General features: G+C 44.0%; 1 protein-coding gene across 6 annotated transcripts in view; it reads left to right on the top strand.

Annotated features, from left to right (window-relative positions):
• LOC136691632 (BAR/IMD domain-containing adapter protein 2-like) overlaps positions 1-13,600 on the top strand; it is a 75,727-nt gene that overhangs the window by 48,254 nt on the left and 13,873 nt on the right. For 5 of the 6 annotated variants that reach the window (XM_066664270.1, XM_066664273.1, XM_066664274.1 and 2 more), the window contains 3 exons: positions 7,378-7,530; positions 11,524-11,724; positions 12,978-13,176. In XM_066664270.1, the coding sequence (XP_066520367.1) occupies positions 7,378-7,530; positions 11,524-11,724; positions 12,978-13,176 (553 nt within the window). The remainder of the gene's footprint in view (positions 1-7,377; positions 7,531-11,523; positions 11,725-12,977; positions 13,177-13,600) is intronic. The other variant, XM_066664275.1, reaches the window with a different exon arrangement.

A 13,600-nucleotide genomic window follows, 5' to 3' on the forward strand; every position in this document is an offset into this window, starting at 1 on the left:
CTAATAGCCAGTGACATCATTAACTTTTATATTTCAGCATGGTCAGTAGGACTGCTTCCTAACCTCTAAACTCGACTTTAGTCTCTCACTCCCATAAGTTCTTACCTTATATAACCACAGCTGAATCATTTACAGTGGCTGCTGAAAAATACATCTGCGGAGTGATAACTAAATTATAAGCCTGCTGTTTAAGGGAATAAACTTTGAAGTTTTGAATTGACACTTGGAAACAAAGCCAAAACATTAATACATTAAGAGGCAGTAAGGGCTCCAGACTTGCACAACTTACACAGTTAAGTATCGGTTCAACAATGTGCAGCAATCCCCCAGCCTTCCTTACCTCTGCGTCTCTGAGAGCATTATTTGTCTATTTCACATCACTAAGCAAAATGTTATCTGACACGGCCATGTGTTCCTGACAGTATCTGTGATTATTGTTCTCCTCCAAGTGTGTTGAGCTGTCCGATGATGCTGCATTAGTGACAGTTCCCCTCATGTCCAGGGGAAGCATCGGCTAGGCTTCCTCATCTCAAATGAGTAATATCATGTCTCGGGGAAGTCTGCTCCCTCACTCTAAAGCTTTACCAACACACCTCTGTTATTATGAGGGAGAATGCCTCCAGTTACAACAGCATGACCCATGAAGGGCTCTCATTCCCTGCATGTTCCGACAGAGGTTGTTAAAGCTGGGATATGATTTTGATTTACTTTCGTCGTAGTCTTCTTACAGAAATGTGTGTAGATTTTATTCTGATTTTAGTTGTTTAAGTATTGTTTTAGTCTACTTTTAGTTGATGAAAAATACAAATATTAAATATAAATCACTGCAGAAGGTGCTTGCAAACCGAGAGTGAGTCAACTCATTAGCCAACAGGCGATCATTTGATACACGCCACTCCCAGATGCTCAAAGGCATGATTCTTTGGGACTTGACTGCACTTCACTAACTACATTTAATTGAAGCTCTGCTCAGACGACTCTGAACCACACTCTTTTTTACATCATTTTACACACGACAAAAAGGAACACACTGCAGTTTTTTGCCACTAGTTCAAAATAAACTTGGAGGAGTTGACTCCCAAAGAATCATTGCTTCGAGCACCATTGCTGTGACAACAACACATTGTTGGTGGAGCATTTTCCTGTTTCTATTTCATTGTGATGTCATTGATAGTCATTGTGATGAAGTCTAAACTTTTGTCTGGTTTCCTTTGGGAAAAATAGGTCATCAATTACTATTTTTCATCATAGTTTTGGTTAATGGAACAAAACTGATGATAACAAGCTGGACCATGTTATTATACTTGGTTTTAAAGCATATTACTATGATTTCTCTTCAGCTTTAGCTGTGTATGTGTGTGGTCTCCCTGTGCCAGAGTGGGTTTCCTCCCACAGTGTGTGTGTGTGGATGTTTTATTGGCGGTTAGTTAGAACTCTCATATGAGTAACAGAAAGAAAAGAGCTTAAACATCAGGAGAAGTTAATCTGTGAACAGATCTTTGGTTAAAAAACACACACACACACACACAAATACACATGGAGTGATTGTGTAAAACACTAGAGGAAGCGCATCACTGAGGTGGGTGACGTACTAAAACCCACACACTTCAGCTACATATGTAGAAATTTGATTGTGAATATGTGTGTGTGTGTGTGCGCGCGCGCATGTGGAAGCATAGTAAAGTGGGTTGTCTACAGTAATGGATCTGAAGGGGAGGTCACATTACAAGGTTTATGACATGTTCTCCTGCTGGAGAGTTGGAGGAGGATGGAGTGATGGTAGAGGGGCTACGGCAGAGAGATGCAGCCCACTCGCTCTGTGTGTGTGTGTGTGTGTGTGTGTGTGTGGGCGTCTGAGTGTGTGGGCACATTTCACTTGTGTAAAGATGAAAATTAATGAATGACGTTAGTACACCACCCCAGGGGCTATCGCTTTTCACTACTGTCCCCTCCCTTTCTAATCTCCAGACTCATTCTGTCCCCCCTCTTCCTCTTTTGCTCAATTTCTCTCTCTTTCTCTTTATTTATTTATTTACTTATTTATTTTCTTTCTTTCGCTTTCTTTTTTCCCCTTGTACTTTCTCTCATTCTTTCTTTCAACATCTCTCTCTCTGTCTCTTTCTGTCTCTCTCTCTCTCTCTGTCTCTTTCTTTCTCTCTGCGCGTGGATTGTCCGCGGTGGCTCGTGGAGTTTTCCGGCGTTTTGCTAACTTTTCTGATTTTCTTCTTTTTTCTATTATTTGATGTAATCTTTCTTTTTTTAAGAGAGCGTAGTGTGGTGTTTGGTACTGAACTGTTTTTGGCCGGTGGTGAGGGTTTGTAGCTGGCGTCATGGCCTCTGAGGCCGGCGTGGAGACGCTGTCTCTCGGCCATGGCGTCAGGTGTGTCCCGGAGAGCGGGGCGACGGTGGAGGAAGTTTTGTTAGCGGTCGGAGAGGAGGTAGGACATGAGAACATTGACTCAAATGTGGTGGTGGTGTTGGAGAAGGGGAGCTGTGTGAGCAGCCTGAATGAGTCGGGGATCCGGGTGAGGGGAGAGCTGGTGCAGGTCCGCCCTCTGCGTGCACCGCGACCCGCGCTGTTGTTTCCAACGTTCCGCCGTTCATTAAAAACGAGGCGATTATGAAAGAACTGGCTCGGTTCGGTAAATTCGCCGGTGCCATGAGCGTGATTCCTGTCGGCTGTAAAAATGAAGCTGTTAATCATGTTCTGTCTTTTCGGAGGCAGGTTTTAAACCGCGATCAGTACACAGACGTGAGTTTTAGGGTTAAACACGGGGAGGGCTCGTACAGAGAGACTCCGCTGCTTTGAGTGTGGAGACATCGGCCATAAACAGTTCGGCTGCCCACAGAAAAGAGCAGCAGGAGGGTGAAGGGCCTAAACAGAGTGGTTTAATGGAGGGGCAGCAGGTAGGGGACAGAGGTGGGGAGGTAGCTGAGGTCTCGGGGCCTGAGTGTAGGCCTGAACCCGTCAGTTCTGCAGATGGGGAGGGGGTAGATGGGGATGGGACTGATGTCTCAATGAATGTTACCTTTAACAGTGGTGACAGTACTGTTAATGTTAGCAGTGTATCTGTGAACACAGTGACCTCACTGACTCGGTCGGGCCTAGTGTCAGCGCCCACAGAAAGGCCCGGTGTAAGAGTGAATATGGCTCTTGTATTGTCTCAGATCCAGCCTCTCTTGTGCTTCATCATAGCAGCACAGGGGATGGGGGGTAATTTAGGGCATCTTTTGTAGATGCCGAGGCTAAAGATCAGCTGCTTCCTTTGACATAGATTTTCACCAGTGTTTGTGCACAGCTTTCACACCCTTCATTGTTTTTATATGAGTTCATCGTATGTTACAGTCACACACACTTTTGCTGCTTCCATTTAAATGTAAACGGCACTGAGTTTACGTCAGAACTCTTATCATGTGAACGTTCCTAAATCTGGGTCTGAGTTGCAGGTCCAGCTCGGCTCCTGTGAGAATATAAACCAATCAGAGCTGGAGTGTGTTTTATATCAACTAGAGACCTGATCCTGGATCTGCGGTAGAAAAGCTCCTGGTTCAGCCTTTTTGAGCTGAGCTAGCTGTTGCCCAGTCCTGAGGTGAGGCCCCTGCCTCCAGATCAGCGGGTAAGATGTGCTCTGTGCTTTAGGAGCATGCTGAGAAAGGACATTTGTTAAGTGTGCAATTACAGATGCTACACAAGGAACATATTCTCATATCAGCATGTTCTTAATTTACATCGATGTGCAGTTGTTGTTTTACTACAAGTTTGAAGTCAGTAACGCAAGGCAAGACAGAGTCTGTTATAAGGTGGGCTCAGGAGGTTGGTGTAAGGCTGTGGTTAGTATTTCAGGAGCAGACTGAGATCTTGGTATTAGAGCTCACCTCTTCACTACAGTGTAGTCAGGGAGTCAGAGTTATGGCATGTTAGTTTAATTGTTGTTTTCTGTCAGGTATTTTAGGCTTTTGAGCAATAACCAAAATAATATTTTTGACATTTTATTTGGAATTTTGCTGCTTTTCTAACACCTACAGAAGCACAGTGGTGGATCTGGTATTGGGCGACATTTGCCAGGTGTGGTGTGGGATGTCTACACATATCTGTAAAAACGTCTGAAATTGTGACATTTGTGCATCGTGTCAATGATGTCATCACGTCACCGCATGGGTCAGTTAAATTTGTCAGAGTGGGGACTCTGATTTTAGCTTGTGAATGAATTCAGAGACATTTAAAGCAACAGTAGTTAGTATTTTTAATCTTAAAATTACAACTTCAAAATCATTGTGATGCTTCAGTGACTTGTAAAAGGGAGATTAGAGCCTCTTGCTGCATTTTGTAACTTTAGGAGGAAGGTATGAAAGCACTTCACTTGCTGTATATGTGAATTACACATTGCAACTGTAGGGGGAGCCCAGGAGCAAAAAATACCAATTTTTACCCAGTATTCCTTTAACTAAAAGACCTTTTTTCTAGATTTGTATAACGTGTACAAAATATAGTTCTCTCTGTGGAGGTACACACGAGTTTCTGATACCCACCCAGTTTTAAAAACATAATTAAACCTGCGCCTAACCCAAGTCCAAACTCCAAAAGCTTAGAAATATCAGGATTTTGGGGACGGAGTCTGCCCAGGGCGCCATAAAAGATAGAACCACCGCCGCATCGCAAAATCCAGACTGCAAACATAGAACTACCGCAACTGGTGTTGAGGGGAAAACTCTGCATTTGATTTTTCACAAACCTTCAACATCAACTCCTACAGAGCCTTCTCTGCCGCCTTGAAGGCACCTGGCATTGGCTCTAATTTCAGAACGTGTCTCAGAGCAACTCCCATGCAATCAATTAGCTGAGCCGAGGTAGAGCCAGCACGGCACTGCTCATCCTCTCTCCCCTCCTCAGCTTCTCTTCTCCTTTATTTTTGGACACCTTGTCCTAGTTCTGCTTCTGAGGTCCCTGTTCTTCCACTTTTCTGCTGCCGTGTGCTAGTTAGCCCCTTGCTCTCATCTCGAGTGGGTTTCCTGCAGTAATGGAGCTAAAAAAGTGGTTCTACAACAATGCCCTGGTAGCTGCGGAGCGTAGGCGTGAAGAGGAGGAACGGATGGAGTCATGAATGGTTGGGAGCTCGAGCTTATGTGTGTTGGTCTCTCTCTCCTGCTTTAAGTGTCCCAGAAGTGTTTGAGTCACCGAGTTTGATTGACAGCTCCCTGGTGGTGTCTGATTGTCAGGGCGGCTCGCCTGGCTGAAGTTACTGCATGCACATACGGCGGCAAAGACGCAACAAAATGCCAGCGGTCCCTTATTACTCTTCCTCAGAAAACCTTGATATTAAGCTGGAGTGGGTTATTATTTGGCCTTTGTTTGTGTCAAGTATGTCTCAGATGCATTTATAAAAATAAAATAATGCTGTAAACTAAACAGTGGCTGGTTCTTGAGAATGGAAGTGTGTCTGGAAGTGATTTAAATGTTCAAAAAACCGTCTTTACCAATTTAGAGGTTTTCCTAGCCAGGAAGCCAGGAACCATGAGTTATGCATCAGGGTGAAGTATGCTGTTTGTCTCATGGTAATTCTTGGCTCTGCTGGGTAAACGTTATAATTTTTGACCTCTTTAGCATGGGCGATGCATACTGAGATTGAAGCTCACCCACTCTACAGCGCTGTAATAAAAGTATGTGTATGGCTGTGTAGGCGGGAACCTCAGCAATTGGTTATAAATCACAGTGAGCAGCTGCTTGCACAGAAGAAATTAACTCAGAGCTGGTGCACACTTCTCTGATTGTGATTTTACAGTCCGTGTAGCATTCATGAGTTCAACTTCCTCACAAACTACTGTTTGAGGCTGAATCTGGAAACAAAACATTGGGTATTAAGCTTCATTTTTATTCATTTCTGCAGGAAATTTGAGAAATTAATCTTTACTATTGTTTTCCAGTTCTGTGTTTTGTAAAGAAAGTGGTAGGGTGGTACTTTCAGAGTGGGGCAGAACGACATGCTGTACATCACTGCACACAAACACTCAACTAAACTTTCCACTAAACAGCTAATGTCTTTGTACACATCAAGGGCCACCAGTTATTCCATCTACACTAAGGTTTCTGTGTGTGCACCTACAGGGCAGTTTATTGTAGAATGTGTGTGTGTGTGTGTGTGTGTGTGTGCTGGGAAGCCTGTTTCTCTTGAGAAAGCACCGATGTGATAAATCCCAAAGAACTGGACTCTGAACGTGAAAAACACACAGATTAATCACAAAAACAAACCTGACTGATCGAGGAAAAAACAAAAGAAAAACTGAAAAAGTTAATGTCCTTTTTTATACCACATGGAAAAACGAAACAATGAATTTTACACCAAATTTTACTTTTCAGATTAAACCTCAAAAGGTCCAGAAATTGAACTGATAAACATTATATTTGACACTTGATCCGCATTGAGGCGTTTAAGTCTGAACGTCTGACTTCTGTTTTTCTGCCAAAAGCATGGCACAAATGTAAAATTTTCCCCGAAAAAGGCTGTGTCTTGGTCTTTTGAATGTTTGTGAGATGTGAGAAATGGTGCAGTATGTTGATTTTTTTCTGAACTATGTGCATGTTAGAATGTATAAGGGCAGTTTTATATAAGGCTACTGAAGGTGTGTAGCATTTTTATCTGATAAACAAGAGTCATTGAATTCATTTGAGGCCGTTACACCTCTTAGCACCTCGCTCTGTGGCCTGTGGAGCTGTGACATTGACCTCGGTCGGCTCAGCCGTGTTCATTAACACCCGGCAGGTAGAGATCACAGCTCAGGAGAGAGGCACCGTGGTCTGGATGTAGGTTGGGGCTTTGCTCATGTAACCGAAGGTGTGTTTGCTGATGTGGGCATGTGACGAAGTAAAATACAAAGTGTGTTAGAGGTGTGTGTCCTTGTTAGAGGACATAGAGGCTAAGAGAACAGCCAGCAGTGAAGCAGGTAGCCTGGCACTCTGTCAAAAAGAGGTTATTTTTACCTCATTTGTGAAATACATGGAGCCATCTCCATAGTGGCGGTAAATTGGTGCTATTTCCTTTGAAGCTGAAGCTGAAGCTGCTGCACTGCCAACGTGAATGCTTTCTTATCATCATACATTTGACCTTTCCATGGGAGAGTCCAGTGCTCATAACAGATAGCAAATTAACCTCAGTTGCTCGGGTCATCAGAGAGAGAGAGAGAGAGAGAGGCGGTCCAGCCTGCTAAACGCATTCATCACCAGCTTTGCAACCCATGGTCCATTTATCTCGGTGTGACATCAGTTCTGTTTGAAATGTGCAGCTTCTCTCAGCCTGTCCTCTCTGGCTCAAGGCTGAGAGAAGCCAGGTGGGCTTCTTGGCTGTTCTGTGTCCACCTCACGCCGCCTTCCCTGTCCCTCAGTACGTGGAGGCCATCAGCAGCAAGCAGAGCGAGCTGGACAGCCACATCGCAGAGGGCTACAAAAACGCCCTGTCTGAGGAGAGGAGGAGGTACTGCTTCCTGGTGGACCGACAGTGCGCCGTGGCCAAGAGCAGCAACGCCTACCACAGCAAGGTGAGAAAAGCCCCCCCCCCCCCCCCCCCCCAGCACCCACCATCACATCCTGCTAATGCTGAATGGCAATAGAGAGGGAGAGAAGGTTTGGGCACAGAAACAGCATCTGTCAGATTGCTTGGAAATGAAATACATGACACAGATCATCAGTATATTCCAACTCTAGTTATATTCATTTATATTATTTCAGTCACCTTCCACAACCCTCATCACTGGTCAGTTTCTCACCTCAGGGCGGCTGTCGTTACTGTTCTTAGTTTTGGGGTGATACTGACACAGGGTTGTGTTTGGTGCTGGTCTGTCCATCACACATGGCTTCGCTGTCTAAAAACACAAGGTTGACAGTGGTCCACTGCCCAAAAATAACCAGACAAGAAGAGCTCTGTGGTCAGACCCCTGAAAAAAACCTAGATGATGACGAACACAAGCTGCATTAACAGCTTTACACCAGCGACATGGAGCACCAAGGGATTGGTTTCTAATAAAGTGGCCAGTGAGTGTCATAGGGATGTAGTAAGGGTTTCTAATAATGTGCTCTTTGAACTTGTAATCTACTATCTCTCAAAATTCGGTTTCCACTATTGGTATGATTTTCTTTTGCCATTGAAACACTCCCCCACACATAGACAACATTGTACTACAAGCACCGACAAGCTGTTTCTGCCCTAAAAACTCCCTCCTCAAAGCTGTAGAGCGGCTGCTGACTTTGCTGCTGTGTGAACGTGTCTGCTGTGTATCTGAAAGCATGGGGAATGAGTCCATTCAAATCGCTGTGAACCGAACAGGTAATAAAGGTCTCCGCGTCTCTAGCTGCTGCTTTCCAGTTCTGTCCTTGGTTGTAATTGAAGGCTGGTTGATTTGTCCCTGAGAAGCAGATGAGCAGATATAAGGGTTGCATTGTAGTGAGAGAAGCTGAATAGAGTGATCTGTGCAGTAAAGTGGAGCGCGGTGATGCGGGGGAACTCCAGTCATGTCCGGGTGAATGAATCTGTCCCCTCCCTCTCCACCTCTCCTCTCCTCCTCTTCTGAGCTGAGCGTGGGCTACGACGCTGCGGCGCTGACAGACAGAGCAGTGGGAGGAAAGACGCACAGGAGAGAGAGAGAGAGAGAGAGAAGGGAGGGCTGATGCAGAATGTGGCCCACTTCTACAAGAACACAGTGTCCAGACACTAAGCGTCATGCCTTTTGCATTTGCGTGTGTCTGTGTGTTTGTTTTTGTATATTTTCAGAACAGAAAACAAAAAATATGATTAAATGTCCAACAAAATGAGTCTTAAATACACATTTATATATGCGCTACAAGCCAAAATATGTTTTATTCCTCTAAGTTATTATTATATATTATTTTATTCTTCTTTATTAATATATATATATAGGTCATGAAACAATGTGAGACACTGGAGCAGCTACCCATAAGCTTAAGGTCACCAATTTATTACCTTTGGAATGATCTGGAGTGGTGTTCATGATCCAAGACTAATCATTCATCACCAGTCTATCACTAATGCTCTTGTATTTCATGCTCTTGCTTTGTGCGCTGTAGAGCAGTGGTCATAAAGCGACATGTTCCCCTACACCAGGCTTAAAAGACGACTCATAAAGTGTTTATAAATGTTTTGATAGACTTCTGTCCATTGATTTGATGATTTATGCCTTATAGTGATATACAGTGTCCTGAAATTGTACAAAAAGCAGTGCGTGTGTGAGTGTGTGTGTGGGAAGGCAGTTCCTCTAGGAAACACCACACTCTGGAGACGCTGAGGTTTGATAGAGACACAGAGCAAATTCAGTGTGTGGAGCTGAGTCTATGACGCTAAATGAAAATGCATGAAATGAAAGGCAGAGCTGTGTAAAGATTGCTTTTCCCTTAGAGAAGGAAAGGAAAAAAAAGAGTGAGATGGAGAACGCAGAGGAAGATTGAGAGATGTCTAATGCAGTGTTAGTTAGTTAGTTAATGTGGGTTAAAACATCTACACACAGACACACACGGTCTACACGTACACACTTGCACACACACACAGACTCCCATCATCGACCTTGTTGTGTAAGCGGCCCATGATAAAGAAGTGGTGCTCCAGTTAGGGAGAGGCCGAGGAACAAAGTGAATTGTGCTGAGCCAACCATCTGCCCGAGGAGACACCGTCATCTTTGGAGCCCCACACCTTCGCCCACGGCCCACCCGCAAAGGCTTCTGGGTACTTACTCACTGCCCCGTACCAAGGCCAAAGCAGCAGATAATTTGAACAGCACAATAGACTCTGTCTCACACACGGATAGCACTGTGAAGTGTGTGCAACATTAAAAACACTACAGATAAACTGAGAACAAAGGCTTTCCCGCTGGCAGCGGAGTGTCTCTTCTGGTTATAATATGGTAAATGTGCTTTCTAAAACATTTCCAAATGCAGCCACAGGCCGGTGTCTTTGGCTGCCGTTACGCTGCCTGTAAACGGTGTGAATTAATGATGACACCTTCTCTTGAAGTTTGCTCATGTCCTAGTTATGTCTTGTTTATATTTCAGATTCATAAAGATGATGGTATGTTCTGCATGTTGATGTAAGACTTTTGTAAGTGAATTTGAAAAGCAGCATGCTAATGATTTCATAACCGTAGTTAATGTCAGGACAGAACAGTTGGTTTAGTAACATTTTAGCCCCAAATTTACTCCACTGAAATCCCACTACTTTCTAACTTCCTTCTCCACAAATGCTCTCACACTAAAGGCACACAGCCGTGCAGCCTGCCGTGGTCCAGCCAAGGTCACACGGCTCTCTGAGGGTGCTTTACAATTGGCTGACACTTCACTTCACCTCGCTCACTCTCGCAGACAAGTGGGAAATATATATATATATATTCTTTCTATCTTTCTTTCTTTCCTCATTTCTTCTCCTCTTTCCCACTCTCTTTTTGAATTCTCTTAAACACAGAAATTCTAAACTATATTAAGCTGAATAATCATTATCGATTCTTTCTCATAAATATTGAAGTGAAATGTGTTCTGGACTGGATAAATGTGGAGATATCCCTATGATCCAACACGTGTGAATGTAACAGTCACATAAACACAGCACCCTCTATATTAGCAGAGCATTAGCCGTGTGATCATGTGGGTGTTGTTAGATGTTCCGGAGCCAGGCCTAAATTATACTATGCTTGCACACTGCTCACAGAGACAGCATTAATTAAACGTCTGTTCTGTATGAACAAGCCCTAAAAATACCCCGTCCTGCACTTTCTGCAGCGTGGGCAGCTATCCGGGTATTCCTGAGCTGCTCGGCCACTGCCTCACTGGTCAGCTGGACTGGGGGTAATGAGGCGAAATGTGGCCTGGTGCGGACAGACAAGGTGCAGTCAGCTCACAGTGTGTTAGATTGATGTCTTAGTGCTTTAGTGCGGCAGAGTAAAGAGCGATGTCCCTGTGCTTTTGAGACTGAGAGCGGTGAAGAGGAATCACTTTATCACTCGCCCTCCATCAAAGATTCTGTCACTGTGGAGTTCAGTTCACTCAAAATGAGGTCTGTGTGTGGGACCAAAAGACGTTCAGACCTATTAACAAAGCTGTTTTCTAGGAGGCCTTATACACAGTACCTTTTTAAAGTGGCTTACTCTATATTTAATCAATCAGTCGAGCTGCGTTTGCTTTTTTCTTGTTCATTTTTGAACAGGTTTTATATTTGAAGCCAGAAAGCATGTCTGAAATAGCATCCTACCCACATCCTAATCACAAACAACTCAAACATTTAGCCACTCCGCTAACCACTCTTAGATGGTGCTTCATCACTCCAGAGATGGCGGAGCTGGTGTGTTTTATACACCTCTAGTTACTGAGCTTTGTTCAGAGTGTCTCATTTAATCTCATGCTTTTTGTGAACATAAAAAGACAGGTGTCTTTCATGGAGTCCACAGTGTATGTACCTTGACGTAGCCTATTTCACTGTGTACTGTGTGTCCATATATACGTTTACTGTCCATTCTCTTTGTGTGTGCGCTCAGGGTAAAGACTTGTTGACCCAGAAGATCCCACTCTGGCAGCAGGCATGTGCTGACCCCCACAGGCTCCCTGACCGAGCCATGCTTCTGACCCAGCAGATGGGCACTGGGCCCGGGGGACCACATCACATCTCGGAGCCTATTCCAGGAGCCAAACCCCTACCACTGTCCCCTGAATTGGCCGCTCTGATGAGCAGCCAGCAGGTGAGTGAAGGACGGGGGTTAGCTGACCTACACAGAGACTTCTCAGAGATGTGTTCTTTCATGGCGATGGTTGCCAGGTGGGACAAGCTTTACAGAACAAAAACATCAACAGTTCTACATTGTACGAAGCCAGTATATCACTTTATAAACAATGACTCATATGGTCTTTCCGTTAGGTTGAATGGGATTTTGACCAAGTTAAGTACAGCTTGTCCACTGGACGCTATGAGATACATTGGTAATGGTCATCATAAAGGTTTATCTGAAGATTATGAACGTATGCAGCGTGACAGAAATCATCCACAGTGGATCACTTCACACTTATGTAGTTTGTAGTTTGGTAAATCAAGACTTATAGAATAGAATACTGGGTATTTCAATCTCGTTGCTGATGTGTGTGTGTGTGTGTGTGTGTGTGTGTGTGTGTGTGTGACCGTGTGTGTTGGCATGCATGTGTATGTAACAGTTTAAAAGTACTTTAGTGTTTACAAGTGGCCCAGTTAAGCCTAGCACCACGGTACCAAACATGGGGCTAATTATGTTCAGGTGTCTGAAGAGTTGAGAAGTGTTGAACAATAAAGAGAGATGCCCTTTTCTCTGAAGCCTTCATCTCGGGCCTGTTATTTATATCAGTTCATAAATTATCGCATGATCATTATCTCAGTGCTGTGAAGAGAATTATTGCACACATCTAGCTGTTCACACGCTGTCCTCCTTTAGCTTGTTTTTTATTTATTTATTCCCTTGCTGTGGCAACATCACCCGAGGCAAGGATGCCTTCAGGAACCACAGGGGAAGGAAGGAGTGACAGCCAGTGTAATTAAAGTGCCAGTGGTTTTTCATCACTGAAGACTTTACAGAATGTAATACTCCAGAAGGCCCAGAAGTCTCGTAGTTTGGCGAGGAGTTTAATTCCATATTTATTATATAACAGAGGTCCTTATAAAGTACTAATAGTTAAATGCACCGTTTCCTACATTATTTCTCCCTTGTGAAAGTTGTGTGGTTCGTTTACCAAAACTATAATCTCCTCATTTATTAGTGCACCAAAAGTAATCTGGGGGTATTTTAGGCACACTGGGGAAAATAATAAATAAATATAATATAATAAATAATACATATATATAGTTTTTATTCTGTAAGGTTTAGATTGCGAGTTGGTGATGTCTGCGGAACTGAGGAGTTATCACTTGAGTGGTGCTAAAAGAGGCAACCATGATGACTCTGCACTTTTCTGCTGGTTCTTCCCCCAGAGGATGATGGGAGCAGAGAGCGTTCCCATGGTGAACGGCACAGCTGGGGTTCACGGAGTCGAGGACTATCAGCACTGGATGGATGGCAAAGTACAGGCCAAAAGTGCTTCCCCTCAGGTCCACCGCCACGGCAGCGACATCTACTCCAACACCCTGCCTGTCCGCAAAGTCGCCCCCATCAAGAGCAAGAGCACTCTGGGTAAGGAGGCCACAGACCGTCCAGACTTCTGAGAAATTAGTTTCAGGATTTCTTTTTAATTTTTTTTATGGGAAGTCTGTTTCGGAATTGGAATCTTAATAAGATCCCATAAAAGGAAGCATCACTGAAGTGAATTAGGCCAAATTGGTCTTTTACCCTCTTCGTCCTGTGTAATGAAATCATAAGTGGCCAGCACTAAATACAAGTGTGAATGGGATATATTGGGTCTCGTGGATGCACTGTAATCCGATCACTCAGACCATTGCAGGTTGCTAATGCTTCCTTTTTGTAATTTCATTCGGTGTCTCCTCTCGCTTTCGCTCATAACTTTGATTGTTTTATATTGGACTGCACTGGAACGTGAGGAAGGATTCACAGGACATTTCTATTTAAAAAGAAATGCAGCAGAATAATGATGTAGTAA

The sequence above is a fragment of the Hoplias malabaricus genome, chromosome 3 (genome assembly GCF_029633855.1).
Source record: "Hoplias malabaricus isolate fHopMal1 chromosome 3, fHopMal1.hap1, whole genome shotgun sequence".
NCBI classification, from domain to species: Eukaryota; Metazoa; Chordata; class Actinopteri; order Characiformes; family Erythrinidae; genus Hoplias; species Hoplias malabaricus.